The 22,401-nt window shown below is 42.2% G+C and overlaps 1 protein-coding gene across 2 annotated transcripts in view; it reads left to right on the top strand.

The window, feature by feature from the left end:
* The first annotated feature begins 239 nt into the window (after window positions 1-239).
* Window positions 240-22,401, top strand: part of mllt3 (MLLT3 super elongation complex subunit) — a 49,233-nt gene continuing 27,071 nt past the window's right edge. Inside the window, exons 1-2 of one of the 2 annotated variants that reach the window (XM_076725633.1) lie at window positions 240-414; window positions 1,221-1,401. In XM_076725633.1, the coding sequence (XP_076581748.1) occupies window positions 403-414; window positions 1,221-1,401 (193 nt within the window). In that variant the 5' untranslated portion in view covers window positions 240-402. The remainder of the gene's footprint in view (window positions 415-1,220; window positions 1,402-22,401) is intronic. The other variant, XM_076725632.1, reaches the window with a different exon arrangement.

Below are 22,401 nucleotides of genomic sequence, written 5' to 3' on the forward strand. Positions count from 1 at the left end.
AATAATTTTCAAAGAGACTTTATTTTTGATGCCTGGTCAGGATTTTCCAGGAAGGGAGACTTGAACTCACCATTTCTAAAAGTGAACAAAATGTAAATATCATGACATTTCGACACATACATTACTTCATACCCAAAATGGCAAAAGCATTGCTTTAGCAGTAGCCATAGCTTAGGGGACCTCAGTGAAATGGGTGGCGCTGCAGGGGTTTTATTTTGAAAGTACACAGCGGATTCTCTCTAGCTTATTCCGGGGAATTGACAGCCGGCGAGCCTTTGAAAGTCTCGAGTCTGACTTCAGTCCAGGAGAGACCATGTCCGCCGTCATAGGCAAACTGTACTCCCCTCTACTCTCATTTAAAACTAATTCTCCATGAAATAACAGTAACGCGGGGCCTCAAGGATGGCCAACTCGGTGAGTATCCAGTGGCAGGATTTGTTTGCAGGTCCGGTCTAATGGAGTACATGTTTGGACATTTTGCTCTTTTGTGACACCGGAGGTGTCGGTGGTTTTTTACTCCGTAACGAGGATTTTCAAGCCGTACAGCTAGCTACAGCCGATACGTGCCGCTATCTCCTGAATGAACAGTGCACTGCAAGGAGCAAGTAAAAAAAACTGGCAGTTTAAATATATTTCTGCTTATCGTCAAAAACACTTTTGCTAACGTGCAATTTAAGGCTGTATCAGAGTCCTTGCAGTCCATCCTTCAATTCGGCGTCATGAAGTAACACGTAAACCGGGTAAAATTCCAACTTTCTCCAGGAGGCTTCTTCTTATTTTCATTAGCGTTCAATTATCTTTTCACGGCCATGTAACGTCACCCAATGATAGGAAGCAAAGTGGGAGCACATTGGAGTCGTGTGAAGTTGGTGGAAATGTTTGCTGCTGCGTGGTATTTATTGTCAATTTCCCTAAAGACTTGAACTGTTTGTCAAAATAGTTTGTCGCAAATCAGGTTCTGCAGGTGTGTAGAAAGACAGCGTTACTTTAGATAAGCAGATTTTTCAGTGGAGTTTTGCATGACGGTGCTCGTGCAGGAGGACAAGGGGACATAATGGACCGCTTTGTTAAAAAAAAAAAAAAGAAGTAAAGCAGCAAATCAAAGCCAAAGAAGAGTTTGTTTTACCGTCTCTTATCTATCTCTAATGTTCTCTTTAAAGGCTTTTTGTTTTCACTTTTCTTAAACTTTAGCAGTAACCCATCCTCATTTCATTTTACAGGGTGCTGTCCAGGTGAAACTAGAACTTGGTCATCGTGCCCAGGTCAGAAAGAAACCCACTGTGGAAGGCTTCACCCACGACTGGATGGTGTTTGTCCGAGGACCAGAGCACAGCAACATTCAGCACTTTGTGGAGAAAGTAGTTTTTCACCTGCACGAAAGCTTCCCTAAACCAAAAAGAGGTAAGAGACCTGCTTTGGCTGCTTGAGTTTGGCCCTTGGCTTCTTGCTTTCTTTGGCGCTGATTCTTCAGAGCAGCTGGGTTTGGCTGTGTGCTGCCCTTCCATCAGTGAGCAGGGTTCAAACGCTCACACCAGCAAGCATCCGCAGAGCTCGTGTGTGCTGGATGGGGCCATTCAGTCCCTTAAGCTGAAGCTGACCTCTGACATCTGTGGAGGGCGGCGGAAAAAGTGCATTTCCACGTGTTTGTAAATGTCTCAGCTGAGTTCAAATACATGCATGTCGTGGAGAAAATGCAGTGGTTTTTGGTTCCGTGTGTCCTGTTGCAAAGTGTAGATACTGAACAAGTGAAACAAGTTGTGTGTGCTTTCTCTGTAATTCTCAGAAGACAGAATGGAAAGGTTGGAAATAATGACGCAAAACGCATTTTTTAGCTGTCTTGACGTCCGTTTGGCGCATTTTAATGTTTCTTCTAAATGTCACTCCGTACAGATGTGTTGTTTTGAAACCCTGCCAAACAGTTTCTTACCTGATGTTGCTTTTGGAAATGAAACAGACAAACCTTCAGCGTCAGAGCTGCTTGATTTGGGCGCTCGGTGTGTAAAAGTGAAGCAGCGACAGGTCGGACTTGTCTTGTTTGCAGCTCTGCAGGCGCTTGCCTCCTAACGAGCCAGGGAGCCGAAAAACACAAGTATTTCAGAATAGTCCTTGAAGTCGCTGCTAGACTGATAATCGCTATTCATCTTGAACTTAGCTGTGCCGTCAAGTGGATGTATACATACAGACTGCACATGCACACATGCTTTAAGCTACCTGTACTCTGTGCAGTAATAACAGTCTTGTGGGTTCATTACAGGTCAAACTTTGCAAGATTCTAAACTCTGCTAATCGTTTTGTCTGTAAAATGTCAGGAAATAGTGAAAAATGGCCATTTTAATGCCCCAGAGGCCAGTCTGAAAGCTAGCATTGTCCAGTTTACAATCATACATGACAAAGAACAGCATCAGATCCTGAAATTTGAGAAGCTGGAACCAGCAAAGATTTATTTTTGCTTGAAAAAAAATTTGATTGCTTGTCAAACAGTTGCAGATTGATTGTAAGTAATTTTCTTTTCATCTACTAATTGAATTCTCAATCAATCCTTGTAGCTCTGGATGAGTCTGAAATGTTCGATGCAATCTGGGTCAGATTGAATCCATAGTGGGAAAAAAAATCTGTGTGTGTGTGTGTGTGTGTGTGTGTGTGTGTGTGTGTGTGTGTGTGTGTGTGTGTGTACACGTGTGTGTGAGGAAGAGAGGGAGCGTAAGTGCAAGGAGAGATTCGGCATCTACGTGCACATGTCTATGGATTGAGCAGTGTATTATCATGCTGTATTCTGATTGGTCGGTTTGCCGATGTGTCGTACTAGCAGTCCTTGTGTGAATTAGGTCCCACATGGTCAGACTCTTGATGTACGCCATCTCTGGTCGCCGAGACTCTAAACTGGCCTGCAGTGTCTCACAGTGGGGTCGAGGATCACTGTTTTGGATTGATGACCAAAGGTTCTTCACCACGTTTAACATCTTTCTTCTTGGACAGTGTATCGGGGCCTTTGGTCTTTGTGGTCGAGTATGATTGGGCGGCTGTGTAAGGTAGAGGAGTCTTAAAGGAGCACCTGGCTAAGATGATAGAAGATAAGGGACCAATTCAAATATCTTCTGTTTTGAGATTTTTGACCCCAGTTCAGCCTTTTGTGAGTTCAATGTTTACTCTTCTTGTTGTTCTTTTGATTTATTGTGGCACATTCTTGTGGGTTTTTGCTTTTCTTCTTGTGGATATCAGTCATTACGTCAGTGACGACCACCTACAGGAAGTTCGATGGGCTGTCTGGAGCACCTGCAGTCCAACATGAAGGCATTCAGGGCTGCAACTCATTTGACTGTTTCCTTTCACCACCAGTTAATCTGCGAGTCATTTTCTCTTAATATTTTTGCTTCAGAAAACATCACAAAATGGTAAAAAGTGTCCATCACATTTTCCAACATCGTTAAATGATTCATTGACAATCGGAATAGGTGCTGATTTCCTTTTCTGTCGCTTAAACTTTTCGATTAATCAGCCAATCAGAAGAAGTTCCCTGCTGCAAAAGCGTCATTAGTCTGGCTTCAGAGGAGACCGTGAAGACTGAGACAATGGTGACAATACTTGTAGAGCCTCATAAAAATACCGCTCAGTGTTTTCATTTTCTGCTGCATATCCTGAACCTCGCATCATCCACCTTTCAAAGTACTCTCCATAGCACTTGCTCTGCTGCATTGTTATATATATTTAAATATATTAATAGTGGATGATGGTGACGATGATGATAAAGTCGACCATTAAAAATTTCTATAATAATTTAATCATTTTAAAAAGATGTTTACCTAACAAGGCAGCGTACCTCATCAACTTCTTGGGTAGATACATCAATGAGTTTGCAATACACACAGTTTAATATCAGTGTTCTGAACAAAAGTTCCATCACTACCACTAAACTTTTTCTGGGGTCCAGGAACCTTTTTAGGAACTCAGGAATCTTTCTCTGGGACTCCGGAACTGATTTAGGGGCACAGACGCTTTTTCTAGGATCTCATGAACCTTTTTAGAATCTCAGGAACCTCATCAGGAACTCTGGAAGTTCCTGCTGTATCGTTCCTGCCTTCAGAACCTGGCATCTTGATCTACACCACCTGACAGGGCAACATGACATTAGAAACACTGAAGGGATTTTTTTTTTTTTTTTTTTCTAGTTACAATATCTCCTGGACTTAATTTCCGGCAACTGTTTGGTGTAAAGTGGCCGTTACTGTAACCCAGAGAGGGTCACCGGACCCGGAGGAATCTGTGGGTTAGCCTGTTGCCTCCAAGTCTGTTAGGGCTGACACATTCAAAGTAATTCTTTTTTTTTCAACATGCGAAAATCCTCGTTCTGAGCAGCTGGAAACACCTGAATCATCTGAAAGTTTGATGAATAACCAGCTCAGAAAATGACTTCAAAGCTGTCAAAAGTTCTGAAAAAAGATGTGCTTGGAGAGGGGCCGCATGCACACAGGAAGCTGGAAATCTATGCTGGATTCATTTCCCCCATCGCCTCCAAGCTGTCTATAAATCAAATGTGATCTACTGACATGGAACCCTCAAAGCTTAAGTTTCTCCTAAAAGGCCTTTGATTACACAGTACCAAATGAGATTTGGCTCCAGCACACGCATCCTTCTCCCAGTACTTTGTGTGCTCCAGCCCAGTTTTGATAAATGTGACATGCAGTTTGAAGACAAAGGGCCAAAGCCAAGCAGGCAAATACTTAACCTACAGCAAGTCTCACGTGATGACACATTCCATGAGATCGCTCCAGTGTCTGTGACGTCTTTGGGATATTTTATTGTATATTTTTATGTGGTGACAAATTGTGAGCCGAAGTGCTTCCTGATCTGTTGAGAGTTTGTAGCTGGGATTCGTTGTAATCATAGATTAATCGGTCGGCCGATGAATTGGATTGATATTTGGCATTTTCTTATCATCAGCATGGGCTGATGCCTGCCCTCACAGGGAGATATTTTTATTTGTTCAAGTGTATTATACATTAATGTTAAATAAATATTCATTGGCACCGAAAACACAGACGTGCTGCAGGGTGCTGATGTGTGTGCTAACGTCACAGTAGCAGTAGCAAGTTTTCTTTCTCTCTGAGAAACAAGGAGATGACGCCGTCTCCACCAAAACTGTGTTTTTCACGCAGAAGTTTATTTCTTAAGCGTACTGCGGACAGAACGCAAACCTAAGCAAACAGAGACAACGTAGACGATTGAGACACAATGCTTCTGTCAGTTTGATTGACAGCTGCTTCACCTGCCTCCTCGATCTGAAGTCGTGCGTGATTGTGAGATAAGATGTGCTGTGATTGGTTGGGGTCGCCTGACCAAGCACGGCCAGAATTTATGGCGCTGTGACGGTTAGATCTGACACGGTGACCATCGTTGTGTGATACACGTACGCTTTACAGTCCAGCTCTTTGGTGATGAACTTCCTGTTTTTGCCTTCTACCAGCTCCATGCACTCACGCCGCATTCAGAGATTCCCTGTTGCTTTTCGACCACCTCCAGAGGCGTCTCTCTCTCTGCTGAACACATGCAAATAAAGGAGAGAAGTGTCAAATATTTCTGTCATGAAAAATGAGGAGCAGCAAAGATGGGAGGATGGTGATTCACTGGCAGAGATTTAGAACCACCTGTCCAGGTTAAATTGTAGGTCTGGTGCCATTTTGGATTTCACTATGAATTAGAATAGACAGTGATGTTCATTTTATACGCTCAGTGGTTTACTGTCAGACCACAAACATTTATTGATAACTGGGGTGGCAATATGGCCAAAATCTTCAATCAGGCTAACTGTATACATCACGGTATGATGATTATTCTGTAAATTGAATTAGAAGTGGTTTCAAATGTCCATCACTTCACACTTCATCACATTTCTTCTTTTATTCGGAACTTGAATACAAACAATAACAACTGTCCGTGTCAGACGTGTTCCTGGAAATATTCTGTTTGGTTTAGGCGAGATGTGGTGCCCGGGTAGAGTGTGCAGGAGGAGGAGGAGGAGGAGGATGATGAGGAGGAGGATTCATCCGTAACGAAGGCTGTTTTTGTGTTGGTTTCAGTACTACATGTATTCACAATGTCAACCAAAGAGTGTAAAACAACATAAAGGCAAGCAGAAAAGCGTACGAAGCAGCTGCGCTCCGTGATGTCGCGCCCACTCGCTGTGCAGCAGTGCAGACGCTGAACGACGGTGTGCCAAATCTCTACCTGTGGACACATTTCCACTGTTGCACAGTACATACCATCACACCGCCCACCCCGAGGTACAACCCCAGTGTGAGTACAGCTGGCTGGAAAGGCTGTTTTGGTGAAGTCAAACATGTCAGTTCTGCTTGCATTGCTTAATTTTTATAATAGTATATTTTTGGTTAATATTACATTGGCTAGTTAAAATCATCTAGTCAATTCCCAGCCAATCAGCTTGGTTTTTCAAGCATAAGTGGTAAATTGGCAGCATATTTTGAATGATTTAGTAAATTTGACGGTTCACGGGTGACCTCCTCCAGTGGATTGTTTTATTCAACCTGCAGGCAGAAACCCAGAGATATTCAGTTCACATATATGTAAAACACACACGTCTGAGAAGCTGGAACCGATCAATCGATTATCAAAGTGTTTATTCATTGTCTTTGGATTAATCAGCTGTTTGAGCATTAGTGGAGTTGACAGTTACAGGAACAGGGGATTGTGAAACTTGCCTGGCTTTATGCATTTTGTTGCCGGAAGACTGTTAAAAAACCTGTTTTCACCCAGTTTGTGTTCTGGTGTATTCAGGCTTGTGTTGGACTGCGACTACGAACATCTCAAGTAGTCCAGCAAGGCCACAGCTGGCTCCACACATGCAGAAGGTTTTGGGGTCAACACCAAGGATACCCACTTTCTCCTCTTTTTTTCTCTGTGTTTTAGTCCATTTTGCAGCTGTTCAAGAGAACACTTTCCTCACTTCAGAGGCTTCATGACTTTGCCATCCACTCTAAAATATAATAGGAGGTGTTTAAACAAGTCGTAAGCACCGAGTAAACCTGTCAACAGGAACTGAGCGCTAACATTTAGCTTTCAGACCTGCAGTCTGTGTGCTGTTTGGAGTTAACGGATAACATTTTACTTCTATTTTCTTTTTCTTTTTTTTTACTTGTTTGGGCAGCAGGGATGCAGCATGCAGTGTGCAGTGTTTGGAAAGTAGCTATTATTGGTTACATACTGTGTAGCCTTGGAAACCTGATATTTAGTGTGAGGAGTGGGATGGTACTGGGAGGAAGGAGCCCGTCTCAAACTAAATGGACTGGAACATCATTTTTACTTCTCCCTGTTTCACCTGGTTGGTCAAAGGCATGTTTGGCAGCACAATGCCTGAATGGATTTTTTTCCTTCAGTTCATTGTCTTTTAAGAAACGAAAACAATACTGAATCCTTAAAAATGTTGACCTGATGCATTTTGAGTGTTTTGAACGTGTGCTGGGATACCTCCACCTGGATCTTCCCTTACGTAACTGACAGCCGGGTTTGATAAATGGAGGTTAGGAGTGTGAACTTGGCTCCATGATTCTGTGAGAAGGATGGCAGCAGGAAAGCGTTTGTTATGTGGACCAGGGATCCCCAAACGGCCTGTCAGCGTTTCAAAGACTCCTATACGGATTCAAAAATGCAGCGAAATCTATCATTGCCGCTTGGCTCACTTGCAGGTTTAATTTATGAGGCGTGTATTGTTTAGATTTGTGTCAGTCGTGCTTCGTTTGCTCCTGTAAAGATGCTGACAACAGAGCTAGGCTCATATGACAAGCTGATGGGATTTCAAACAGCTTTTCCACATCGGCTGTTTCTTTATTGCTCCAAAGACTGTCTTATCAACATGTCATCACTTTTCTGAGTTTCCACGCACACACACGGCGTGTAGCAGGTAAAACGCATAAAGCACTTAGAGGGAGAAAGTGATAAGAGACGGTGAGCGTAACCTGCCTTCCTTCCTAACCCTCGCCCGGTCCTCTCTTACGCTCAGCAGTGATTTGTTGTGCAGCTCAGAGAAGCTGCCAGACACACATTTAGATTAATGACGAATCAGTCAGTAAAGCTGCCACTGTGCTTCATTATTGCCATGCGGTTAACGGGCCAGCCTTGAGGTGTTGCCATGGAGATGGCCTAATGGCAATGCCATCTGAACAAATGGCGGTAAAGAAGCTCTTTGGAACCAGTGAAGGGGGTGCTATTTTGGCAATAGGCGGCAGCGGCTCATGCTGCTTAAGCACCTCATTTGGAGCCTCGGCTGCCATTTAATCTACTCTGGAGATGGCATCTCTTCAAAGGTGTTTGTGATATTTCAGAGGATTGTCACTTTTATGGAAAGATGTAAGATGGTGTAATGGGAAAGAAATGGGCGAGCTTGGTGAAAAGAGTTTGAGATTTGTGGTCTGTGCAGTGCAGGAAGGATGCACAAGAGCTGAGGCTCTTTCTGTGTTTTGAAAGGTGAGACTGAGATTCTCGTCCTGGTTGTCTGTTGGCTCGGCTGGACTGGCTCTGCGATCGAGGACACAACCACACCTCTGATATTCTAATGTTACGCTTTTCAAGCCACCAGCCTTGGCAAACATTAATATATTGCATTGTGAATTGGAGGTGTGATGGCACAAAGAAATCCACGGTTTGGTTTGAGCCTTGGTTTTAGGATTTGGTGCTTTTTTTTGGCACAGAAAGAGAAACAAAAGGCAAAAACATTTTTTTTTCATTAATTTTGAAATGCAAAAACAAATCCACGAGTGTGAGAGCTACGGCTGAATGTGTGCAGCTTGTGCTCGTGCATACAGAGTGTATAATTCCTGGATGACTGCAGCTTATGTTCATTCATACAGGATAGGGTATATTTCCTGGACAACTGCAGCAGTTTATACTGTGCAGACAGAATTTACTGAGCGAAAGATGCATGAGTAAAAGAACATTAAAGCAGGCTTCAAACTCCATCCGTGATAAAAAAAAATGTATATATATATATAATATATATATATATATAGACAAAGAGTAAAGTCCCATCCACCCCTCTTTGTTCAGCGCTGCAGAAACTTACTAGAAAACCAGAACACCCACCCCAACGATAGTCTTCTCCAGCTCGTGTTTTAGACATTGTTAGACGAGCTGTGCATCCAGGGGCTAACCCAGCATGAACAGATCACAACTGTCCCGCTGCCAAAGCTGCCCCACTGGAGCTCTTCAGAATGTGCGCTCTGCAAGTGCCAAGATACAGACCTAATTAGAGTTCACGAGGCTAATTCAGCAGTAAATATTTGATTTACAAGGCGTACCAATGGGAAGAAAATCACAAACCTAACTGAGCTCCCTGTACCGAACAGCTTAGGACGAACACACTTACTGTACCATCTATATTAGAAATTCAGACGCTCGGTCCTGCCTTGTTCTCCTCTCCTGTCTTGAGGATTAGCACGGGCACATCCATTTTAACAGCAGTAACTCATCACGTCGCTTGTTCCCATTAGGAGAGTTTGTGAATGGCTGTGGTCTATTTATGTTACTACATTGAAATGATTGTCATTGTATGTCTAAATTTCTAAATTTTGGAGAAGTTCATCTTGGACTTAGCTCATGCTTCATGCTTCATCTTCATCCGAGAACCCTCCTTGCTTTAAAAAGGTGAACGTCTTGTCTGAAAATACGTTTTCAACAGTGTCGTGACCTGAGACGTCTGAAACTTCAGAAGCCATCCGCAGCTTCACATTTGCACCTCCTGTCTTTTGGCTTTTGAAAAGGCCTTCTCCGAGACACAAAGACACAGAAAATCACTTACTGAAGTCAAGCTAAACAACAATAGTTGAGGGTGGAAGAGTATCTCCTTTCCTTAAAGAAAGAGTGCTCTGCTCTGTTAGCCAGATTGGCGACAGTATAAGCCCCTTACAGTGTACACGCACACATGCACACACACACACAGATTGATGCATTAATGATTGGGCCAATATGTTAGCCTCTGGCCATCTCCTGGGCTCTGTGGAACATTCGCATGAAACCTTTTAACTCCCCTCATCCTCTGCTCAGGCTTAATTTGTGGCTTGTGTGCACATACCACATAAGTCAAGTCACTACATTGACCTATACATAAGATATAGATCCTCAGGCTGAAATACTGGATGTCTCCGAAGCTGCAGTGCATTCCTTTGCTCTTTGCTGCGGCTTCGCTAATGTGATCTCTCTGAGCTCCGATGATACCAGCGTTGGTCTGGCTCTGTGGCGTAATGGATAGCGCATTGGACTCCTAGTTAAGCACTTGAGAAGTGATTTAAAGGTTGTGGGTTAGAGTCCCAGCAGAGTCGGGCTTTTGGGGGCAGCAGTAGCTCAGTTTGTACAGGTTTGGCTTTGGGAACTGGAGGGTCGTCCAGCACGGATCGCAGTACAAAATGTGGACTGGCAGCTGGAAAGGTGCCAGTTCACCTCCTGGGCACTGCGTCGGCAGCCCGAGCAAGGCATCAAACCCCTAACTGCTTGGAGCTTCAATTATGTGACAGCCCCATCACTCTAACATCTCTCCAGCATCTGTGTGTGTGTGTGTGTGTAATAGAATTTCCCCTGTGCGGGACTGATAAAGGACTTCTTGCTTCTATCCTCACAGGAGATGAAGGATGTACAGGAAGTATGTCTGTCTTAATTAAGTTTCACACAGCAGTGACATCATTATACATAACTTCATTTAGTGACTTTTTCCAGCGAAGAATACCACATTTCAGGTGGGTTAAATACGTTGGAGGCCTAAATCACATGATTATGTGCAGGGTAGAAATAGTTATTACAAGCTCTGGATCAGAAACTTAATATATTTCATAAAAACTGTGTGTTCTGTGGTTCAGGTGAGGCGGGATGGATTGCATGGATTCATTTAGATCCAAATCAGAGACTTTCTTTCTCATTAGCAGCGAGCAGCGTAGAAAACATCCAGCGAGCGGCTCCTCATTTTGAAGCAGCGCTGACCGTCACTTTCATCAGTTAAAATGACAAATTAAAAATGACACATGGCTGTTGTCAGCTTCCTGCGCTCCGCTGAAGTTCCAACAAACAGTCCATCAGAATGGATGACTGCGTCCGATTCAGGAGTCGCATTCTTCAGTTAAACTCTCATTCATATCACATCAGTAATTCAATGGGATCAACTTTGCAGTTGTGAGTGAGGACCTTCAATGTTAAGACCAAGTCGTTCGGTATCAGATTCAGCTGAAACACGATGTTAAAGGGGCGCGCGCCGTTAAGATTAGCTCGGCCGCCTTAAAACTGAAATGCTCCTAGAACTTGGATCCTTGGCTTTTTTTTTTTTTTCCTCTGACAGTCTCCACTTCCTGCCTGTTGACAATTTCTCTTCCAGTTTCAACTTGTGCAGTCAATGCAAAGCAGCAGCTCTTAATGCACCTTAATGCAGTGTTTGCATGCATTTAAGCACCAGCTCTGTGCAGCAGTGTGATTTATCATGGAACCAAGAAACCTGTCTTTGTGTTTGAGGAAGGAGATTTGAGAAGCCTGATTTTCTATACTAGGGCTGCAACTAATACTGTTATTGATTCATCTACACATGAGTTCGACTGACCATAGTTTTTAGCAACTAACCATGCAGGTACAGGATCGTCTTCTTTAGGATTTCTTAAGTCCAGTTTTACAAAAAATAATGAAAAAGAATCCACAGAACAACATCAAAGAGAACCAGACCAATTATTGTCATCCAGGAGATGGAACTTTGTCTACCGCTGACACGTGTTTGAAACAGCAATTTCTGAGTTGGTGTTTAAAAGTGAGCTCGTATGTGCAGCGTTTGTAGATGAAAATGCCCAACCTTGCGTGTAAAGGGCCCTGAGGACCCCCCTACTCGTCCCCCTCTCCCAGTGTCTGGCAGAAATCAAAGAGCTGCAGGAATTTGCCAGTAATTGTTTTACGATTCCTCAGAAATCATACCTACTTGTATAGGTGAACACAAAGAAAGCAAGAGCCATGAAAGCTGCAGGCTGGCTGCTGCTGCTGCCATGAAAGGATGGAGAGGGGAGGAGGTGCAGATAGACGGGGCAGCCACCACCAAATAACAGGAACTGAGCTGTAAATGCCGGCTCTCCCTCAGTTCAGTCAATGAAAGGAGCTTGCAGGAAGTGGTTTATTGAAGCATGGTTTATATGGGCTGTCTGTTGGCAGCTCTTTCACTCCTTTGTCACTCGCCCCAACCATAAAACATTTGTCTTTTATTTACAGCACCTCCACACACCAAAGCTGCAAGATTTGAGTCAGGAATCACTGAAGGAGCCGTGGTCTCACTTTTCATCAGTGACATAAATTGAGGCAAAAATTGAAATAATTCACCACAACTAACATCAGCTGTTACTGTACAACTCTGCCGCTGTGGTCTGATTTTAATTTATTAGTCCATTGGCAGAAAAGAAATCAAAATTAGGTAATTGTGGAAATCATTTATCAAGCAGAATGTCTAACTTTCTCCGCTCCCACATTCTCCAAAGGGGGGATTTGCCACTTTTCTTATGTTTTACACAATCGTTAATTGAATCTTTGGGTTTGTACCGTCAGTCAGACATCTCTCTCCTCCCTGGAAAATTACATCTGGTAATTTTCACTATTGATTCACAGAAGAAAATGAATGACAACTCAATCGATAATGAATATCATCCTTTGTTGTAGCCTTGGCTAAATTCCCAGTGTTGTGCTAAAAAAAAAAACTTCAAATACGTCCTGTTTTTTATATTAATAATATATTTATATAGTATTAGGATGAACACATTATCTTAAAAACAAGGATTCTATATGCAAAAGATCAGCTGTTTGCATCTGTTGAGTTAAATTATCATTGTGTCATGAATTGTCATGACCGGCAGGATTTATATGAAAAGACACAGCTTGCTCTTTGTAATGCAGTCGGTTTTTGTCCATGTTTGACCGTTCTCTGTGATTCGACTCAGACACTGCATTGTTTTGGTACTCCAGGAAATGAGCACACCATGTACATGATTACTCTGTTGGGAAATCCAGATGAGGAACAGCACAAGCAAAGGTCACTGACTCAAGTCTCAATTGTTAAGTGGCAGAATCCCTGTTTTTTATTTTTTATTTTATTGATGAAATAATTTGGCCGTACTCTGATGTGTATGCGCTGTTTAAAAAGTAGAGAAGGTTGTCAGTGTGCACGTCCAGCCCTCGATGGGTGCAGGTGCAGTACAAAGTCAGCGTCACACAGTAGGAAAAAGAACTGTACCCACTGAGTTTTATAAGCTTTCCAGTATCAAAGAAGTGTTTCACGCAACAAGGTCAGCCAGCAAGGTCTTCTCGGCTCAGACAATTTCCCCAGAAAAGACACACCTGAGCTTTTATCAGTAGATAGTATGTTAAGACCGTTATGTGGAGTAGACTAGAATAGATATTTAGACAAATACTGGAATGAAAATGCTGCAGATTGTTTCAGTGGTGCTGTGCCACTGTCAGATTGAATGGTTGGTGCTGACACATGATTGACTGCTCCCTCGGGTATGAGGAAGTACTGTCTGTAGCTTTCTGTTTGCCCATCCTCAGGCCAAAACATTAGCTGTGCATGCAGAATGTCTCATAATCTACTGAAAGTTAGGGCTGTCAAATTTGGCCAAACAACACAGATTTCAACCATTTGAATATATATTTTTGTGCTTTATGTCCATAAGAGGGCAAACCAATATGAGAGACATGCTACCTGTATGTTATTTCACCATAAACACGTCTTTTAAAAGATCTACATACCCACACATTGAAAAATCAACGTTTTTCGCTCGTTTCAGCTTGACCTACATTTCATTTTCAATCAGTCAAAGTGATGTTCTGTGCAGAGTTTCTAATTGGTGCCGTCCACGTGTCCTGGAAGATTTCAGTGTCCCGGACAAACAGGAAAAATTGCTGTCATGTATGATCTGATAATGTACCCTGTGTTCCCATGCCTTCGTATCCAAGTGACTAATGGTGACAAAAATGTTTGAAACTGGTCCAGTATTTAGCGAGAGCGCTGCAGCCGGCAGCTACGAAACAGGCAGCCATGTTATTCCTTTGGGTGTTTGCGCACCGTCAATGTACGTCCACTAAAAGTGTTTGTTTTTGCCACCGACAAGCTCCGATTGTTATTCTAAGTGTGTGACAACATTATGGAAAGCATCCCCTCAGTTCGTTAAAGAGTAAGACCAGAGCCATTATATCGCTCTCACCAGAGCCACCAAACTCCATTTACAGAAACAGTCATTTTAGCATTGGAAAACACACTACAGAAACAAAACACACCAAAACCTTCTCAGTTCATCTCTCGCTCCAACTTATTTTACATTCATTTATCTGTTTTTATGTCCATTCTGTTTTTTTTTTGGTGTAAAGCACTTTGAGCTACAATTCCCATATGAAAGGCGCTATACAAACAAAGTTCATTATCATTACTATTATCTCTCATTGTTCTAACGATCACCACCAACTCTGGTTCGGTTGAAATAAAGTCTAATTTCACCGAGTTGGGAGAGGGGCGAGAAAGAGGGTGGACATCAGAGAAAACAGGCAGAATATTTTTTACGTTTCAAATGCATATTCAAATTTCTATTCATCAACAGCCTTACTGGAAGTTTGCTCTCACAGCAGATCGTCATTAAAAAGAATTAACATGCCTGCCCCTTCGGGTGACAGACTGTTAACCTGTGGTGTCCCCAGCAGTGGAAGAGGGACACATGTCACTGAGGTTAGGGTAGATGGTAGATCTCTGTAGAGCCGTATCTCTTCCTGAACGTTCCCTCTAGTGCTGACAATGGTCTGTTACTTGCGTCAGTTGCCATGTCCTCCTGAGCAAATAGCTCCTTAAGGGCAGAGAGCATTGGTCGCTTCTGCAAACAAAGAGAAGGAAAAACAGACATTATCAGGGTACCCACAACCAGGTGTCTTTTCCTCAGGAAAATGAAGCTAGAAGAAAATCAGGATGTCTGTATATATTTGTACCGGTGTCTTCTTCAGATGAGCTGTCATCATGGTCACCAAGCTGTCTCTTCAAGGTCCTGTTCCATGCTCTGGACATGGACCATTTCACCTTTATTCTGTATTCAGCAGATTATGGGGTCATATTGATCTATAATGGAAGAGGAGGAGAAGATTACCAATAACAATAAACAGCGGTTGTGAGGTCCCACTCATCAGCTCCTCCTCCAGTCTGGTCCACACAGCATCTGCCTACTTTCGTATTGAGTCTTGGGTCCAAGGCTGTGCCCTCCTCCAAGAACAACCTGATGCCTTCATCCTGCAAGACAAAAACGTAATTTAGTAGTCAGGTCAGAATACCTAAAACAACAGAGTAATCAATGGGAATATTTGCACATACACCTTTGGCATTGTTTCCCCAAGATGGCCCGAGTCTGACCCAGGTTTGGACTCCTTTGGACTCCAAACTGCTCTGCTTTTCTCAAATGCTCGTCAGAAACTCTCTCCAGTCTGAAAAAATATACACATTGTTTTCTCAGCTAGACTGCAATGTTACGAGCAAAATGGTTGATAATGGAATAAGCTCATATCGATGTCCATCCTTCTGTACAACACCTGTCCTTCTCCATTGATTTGTTCAGCCGAGGGTCTGTGGAGGCTGTTCCACCTGTTCTTCACATGTAGGATGACAGCATGTTCTTGAAGGCCTAGAGAGATGAGAAAATGGTGTGTCTCTACTATTGTGTACATCTGGGCTGCACTACCTTGAGTGTGCATGTCAGAGGGAGAACAGTCTGGGTCTATAAGCATGATCTGTGTGTCTGCTTAATTTTACACTAACTTAGGTCTTTCGCGACTTATTCTTACTGAGAAGACACTGCTTCTCCCCTTCATCCACTCCACCATTGCTCTGACTCTTCCTGCCCACTTTGAGACTTGGTGTTCATGCATATTTGCTGGCATTTCTAATGTTACGGCAGCTACTTATTCCATGAATTCCTCCAGAATATCTCCTTTCTCTGCAGCTACATCACCCCCTGCCTGAGATGTGTACGCTGACCTTGTATGCAGGATTTTCTCGTTCCTCACACATAGTGAAACTGTCAAGTAGCCCTGGTCCACCCATCACCAGTCATAACCACATCCCTCACGTCTTGCAGCTCTCTCTTGACATTTTCCTTCTTTACTGCATACCATCCTGGTATGACTGGATTTGACAGTATATCTCTGCTGAGGGACTGATACTTAGAGCTTTAGGCTCCTTATCAGCTTGCTATAATTGACATGAGAACACAAAACATCAACACAGAGCCTCCGCTGTTTAGAAAGGCAGCAAACCTTTAACAATAAAGACTTGTTGCTGGAAAGATGGCTGCATATTGTTGTATATTGAGTTGCATGCAATATGCATCAAGCCTGATTAAAAATTAAGCCACATTTTGATCTCGTCTTAGGCGTTTTTAGACCTAATGCGACACACAGTGTAAGCCTCTCAAAATACACCCACACACACGCATGCGAGCCCTGTCTCTAGCCATAGCCTAGTGTTTTTGCTGCAGGACTCGTTGGACAGCCAGTCACCACCAGCGTTAATTAGATCTGGGTACAAACTTTCTGCGTGCTTATTGGCTCACTGATGCTTATGAGACACTAATGAGGTACTTTTTGATAGTCGATAGTAGGTATGAAATTTTATCTGTGCCTTAAAAATAAAGGTCAGTACCCAGACCTATTGACTGGCCAGTTTCTTATTAGTTATCTGTTAAGATCTTTACCGATACTTCTTTAATAAACCAATATCAGCATGGCCGATTAATCGATCTATCTTAAGTTGTTACCAGTCAATAAGAAAATAGCTTAGGTGGAGCTTGCAGTGATGTGGGCGGTGGGCTGCCAAAAGGAACAAATTAAAGTGTCAAGACTGCAGAGATAAAGGCGAGCATGGCTGTTTGCCACAGAGGATGGTTGCAGAGGTTTCCAGGCAGGGCTGGGCAGTACAGCGATGCATGCCGTGAGTGATTAGGGGTTTGTCAACTGTCAGAGATTTTGCTATGCATTTGTGCCACGATAGCTATCCCTTTAATGTAGACTAATGTGGGCAGTGTTTCAAATCCTTTTTTATCTGATTTTTGGATCCTCTTGATGAAGCACAATTTGTCAGATTTGTCAGGTATCTAATAGAGCAGGGCAGATATTTGCTTACCACAGATGTATTGTATTGATGAATATGTTTGCCAACAAGTAGCAAGAAATTTCAGTACAAAAATGCCAAAGATGTGTTTCATACAGTGTCGATGTCTCCATGACATGACATATCCAAGAACACCGGCCATTTTTTTTCTGCTTGTCAGTGCTCAACTTGTAACTACATGTCTTAGTCACAGTTCTTTAATAGACAAGCAATCCTATATGTATATGTAATTTTTCCCTTTTTGCATCTCTTGAGTAACTTGTTAAGGCTCTTGATAAGCTTCTCATTTAAGACATGATGTTTACACTGAGTTAAATGTTCAAATCCAGCATGTTGACTGCTGCTGCATGCAAAAATAAGGGGTACCCCTGGTCTATATTGCTATTACTGTGAATGGCTAAGGGAGTAAAAGATGTTTTTTCCAAACTTTGCATGTGCACAAAAAGTATTTTCACTTTATCAGTCCACAGGACTTGTTTCCAGTATGCATCAGGATTGTTTAGAAGTTCAGTTGCAAACTTCTGACGCTGAAGTTGGTGGTGAGGACGCAGGAAAGGTTCTCTTCTGATGATTCTTCCACGAGGGTCATATTTGTACAAATATGACATGGTATCATGTCAGAGTATGTATAAAGCTCTGAAATTTGCATCACTTGGCCTCTCCTAATGATTTTTGTGAACAAGCCAAAGCACTATCAAGCTCATTAAAGTCAGAGAACTCGGTAAAAGTTTTAAGAGCTAAGTGGATGAGGGTTGCTGGAGGTCAGGGGCAGATGGATGCTGGCCACCAGCGTGGACTGGCCAACTGGAAGGTGGTCGAGATATGAAGTTTCTAATTGCAGGAGTTAAATTTAAGGAAGATGCTGCATCAGATGTCAGATATGTAATATAATGGTTGTCAAGGGAGGATTGGGAGGCTGTTGGCAGCACCTTGTCCCCCTGTGTGTGTTGTTTGTCTGGGATTTGCTATCAGGAGCATCCCAATGATCAATCCTCCTGTTCTCTTTTCCATCTGTGTTTGGTCCCTTGAGATGGGTGTGGCTTCACACCTTTGTGGTGTTAGTCTGGGATGTGCATATGGTGTTGTTTATGTCTATTTTCTTGTCATACAACATCTGTTTCTTTCTTTTTTCTCTCTTTTTTTCCTTTTTTTTCTAAGTATGCTTCTCTGTGTTTTCTCCATGCTTTACCTGCTTCTGGTGCAGCTAGTTCGGGTACTGACGGGGGAGAGTCCATAACCTGGTTTGTTATTTCAAATCAGCCCCAGCTTAACTAAGTGAAGATACCGTACATGATGAGAAATGAGGAGTGCATGCAAGTGTCCTGACCCCCGTTCAACCTTTAACTGACCCACACTTGCCACCTGTGGGGCCACTTAACCAGTGAGTTGGCGTATAACACAAACCTCTTTCTTGGATTCTGGCCTTTAATCTTAGCAGACTAATCTTGATCCCGTTTGTGTTCTAGGGTCTTGTTAGCTGATTAGTGTGAGGTCGTTTGGGTCAGAGTTCCAGCAGGACTATGGAAAAAACTAAAAAGTGTGAGGTTGTTTTTAAGGGACTGTGCTCAGTCAACCAGAGACGGCATCCCTACTAAGCTGCTAATCACCACCCACCATTGTTAGAGCAGCCAATATCAGGACTGTTTTTAGACTGGTATACTATCATATGATTGTTTTTTGTTCCACAAAACATTTATTACCCTGTACATTTTTACTTCCAAGACTGTTTAATCGGATTTCTTTCTGGTTGACTTGATTTGTCAGGACCAGGCCTGGGATTCAAATCTGTGACTTCTTGACAGTTTAGTGTTTCTACTGTGGTCACTTCCTCCTGGACTTTGTAGAAACCAGCTAAATCACTGTCATAGACGTTTAGTTAAGACCCGTTTTAGACATGTTTTCTAAAAAGTCTCAAGTGGCTTTTACACAAAAATTACCTTGTTTAAAATTCATGAAATGACATCTACCACTTCTCTCGCCTTAAAAAAATTCAAACATTAATATGCAAATGTTGTTTTATTTTCAACACTTCACTGCTGGATACAGAATGTGTATTCTCAGTGTATGCGCACCAGAGGATTCAAGTTTTCCCATCGTGCTTGTGTCATTTCCATACTGGACTACAATTAGCTTCTTCTGATATTACAAAATCCTACTTGTTGGTATGCTCAGTGTCAGTTAGTAATTGCAGCAAAGGGCAAAAATGCCCCAAGAAATCCCAGAATGTCCCTAAACTGTGATCAAGGGGCAAAAATTACCCCCAAGATTTCAGGCCAAAATCTTAATCTTATATCAAGCCATCGTTTTATAAGGCCAGGCATTCCATCACCTGCAGCGAAGTTGGCTTCACTGGACCAGTACCTCATTAAAAAAGCTCCAACTGATTCAGAAGAAAGCAACCTGAATCCTGGGCCATCACCAGCAGCACCCCCAGCAAATAAGAGTGCAAAGAGAGTAGCTGCTTCCACAATGAAGTGAATAAGTCTCCTCTTCTGTAAATCATGCAGGGCTAACCCACCCAAACATAGCTGGACAGCTAAAAGCTAATCGTGACTATATTAATGGAAGGAAACAGGTATAAAAATATGCAGTCCAATAACACACCACCCCTAGTCTGGTGCACAAGATAACAGCCAGTCGGCAGTAAAGGTTAGCTAGCTATCACCAGCAGTAAATGTTAGCCGGCTAATGCTAATGTTACAGCCTACATGTGGGTTATGCCAATTTATGGCTGGATGGAATAATCCGCGGGATGATTGACTAGCTGACTAATGTTACTGAGCTCACTGCACCCAGTGAAGTAAGCTTTTAAGTCCCAAATCTAGAAAATCTTTTTTCAGTGATGCAGTGCTGAATATTTAGGCCTGTAACTTTATCTCAAAGGATCAGCAGGGTGAAATTTGAGGTTGAAATAAAGTGTGCTAAAATGTTATTTCCAGCACTGTGTCAAAGAGGAGGAATAATACACCAGTTTTGACTGTTGTGACAGTACTTGTCTGTACTAGTCTGTAATTTTGTGAAACACCTGAGACTGTGGCACACAGTGCACACACCAGGGAATAGCTCTCCTTCAGGGCTTTCTGGCTTTCTGACCCTATTCTATGCACATGCAGACACTTCTCTTTGAAACATCAATAGCATCCATGTTATTTACTCATCTTGGCCCAAGGTGTGATCACTGAACACATTTTAATCCAGGCTCATTTCAGTTTAAAAACAGCAGCCTTATCCACTAATTGCTATTTTTGGCTGGACAGCAACCACAGGGCCAGCACTGCAATCGTGGTTGTCTGTGACAGACTGAGCAGCTAAGTGATGAAGTCACACCAGTGGTGTGGCCAACTGAATGTTGAAGATTAGCCGTTGCTCTTTCAGAATGAATCTGCATCAACTGTTGTCTATTATGTCATCAGGGGGCATTTACAGCGAACACATTTCGATGAAGTCCTTAGTACTGATGTGTTGATTGGTTCTGAGTTCATCTGAATTTTCTCAAATTCAGACACACAGACATTTCATCACCCTTTACTGGTCTCTGGAGGCTATATTGCTTTTTAGATTCAGTCAAGCAGTACTAGCTTTCCAGGTGATTTCTTTATTGTGTGTTGATTTGATGTGTTTTAATCTTAACTTTTATAATTGGAGAGGCTGCTTTCAGTGATTTCAAACATTTCCATACATGCAGCAAGGCCACTGCAGCAAATATCATGGGACATTTAAGTAGCAAAACTAAAAACTCTACTTATAAACTTGACAGGCTGATGTTTGAGAATTGATTGGTTTATTTAAACAGAAACATTTTTGATAAGGATCTGTAAAATGTGCTTATTAAAGAAGATGAGTGAGGAAGTGTCAGTGTTTTGCTGCTTGATGGAAACAGTCATGCTTTTTCTTTGTCTACGCTGCAGTTTCTTGCACAGCTCTATGCTGAGGTGAATGCTTCCGTTAGGACGAAGAGGGATTAACAGTTAATTAGCGAGCGGAAGGAGCTCATATTTGAGCCACAAGCCCCACTAAAGAATTTCTTATTTTCAGTTTTGTCTTTTGTTTTATGGTCAGGTCTGTCGTCTCACCCAGCCTCATTACAAACCAGTCTGTGTAGAAAGGGCAAATACATAGTGACTGGCATTGTTCTGTGATTGGCATCTGGGTTTAAACCAAGGCCATGTTAATAAACGACACAGCCCTGTCCCTCTTTGAAAGCTTCGGTGACCACTGGCAAGTTTTCTGTTACAGGTCAGTGGTCGCATTGTACATCTGTGCCTCTCAGACGCTCCTTCAGATAATATTAACCTTTTCAACCTGAACTACTGAACCCCAGCCAAGACACTGTACTGACTTCTCCTTTATATTAGCTGAGTTTGTAGCTTCAGGGTTTTTAATTTTACATTTCTGTTTTAGCTTTACCTTTTACTTGAAATCTGTGGAGAGGGAAAGATTATATTTGTTGCAGTTGCAACACCATGAGTGTTTCTTTCCAGTGAGTTTGGTCAGTATTCACAGACGGTGTTCAGACATTTGGTCATCAAACCATGATAAACATATCAGGGTTTGTCCAGGATGTGTTGATTAGCATCAAGATCAGTTTAGTTTCATATCTAAAAGTGCTTAAACAATAACCAAACTCATTAAATATATTGCTTATACTGTGCATTGTTTAGGGCTGCAACAAGCTTTTTTTTAAATTTGTTTTCATCTACAATCATTTGGTCTATGAAATATCAGAAAATGGTGAAAAGTGTTCAACATGATTTCTGAGTTCAAGGCGGCATCTTCAAATATCTTGTTTTGTTTGACCAACATTCCAAACGGCAAATATATTGAGTTTACAATGACACAACATAGAAGAGCAGCGAATCCTCACATTAGTGAAGCTATGGTTTGCTTTAAAAGTCACTAAAATGACTGATCGATGAAAAAATGAGTTGCCAATCCATTTTCTGTCAGTCGATAGATCGACTAATCCTTTCAGCTCTGTTCTTATTTTATTTATTTTATTTACTTATTTGAGAATGATATTAGCAGAGGGCATGTGCATTTCTGCTTTAAAATACTGCAGTACTGACATGATATCATACACATTTACCTAGTTTTATTTCTCTAAGAATGCCAACAAGTTCATATTGACTATAATTTGTGTATTGGCATACAGAAATGTGACTAAAATATAATTATTTATTAATTAAAAGTGTTGTTTTTCCATAGTGCATCTGTTAGTTTAGCGCTTGAATTGACGATTATTTTCAAAT

This window comes from Chaetodon auriga, chromosome 24 (genome assembly GCF_051107435.1).
Source record: "Chaetodon auriga isolate fChaAug3 chromosome 24, fChaAug3.hap1, whole genome shotgun sequence".
In the NCBI taxonomy this organism is placed as follows: domain Eukaryota; kingdom Metazoa; phylum Chordata; class Actinopteri; order Chaetodontiformes; family Chaetodontidae; genus Chaetodon; species Chaetodon auriga.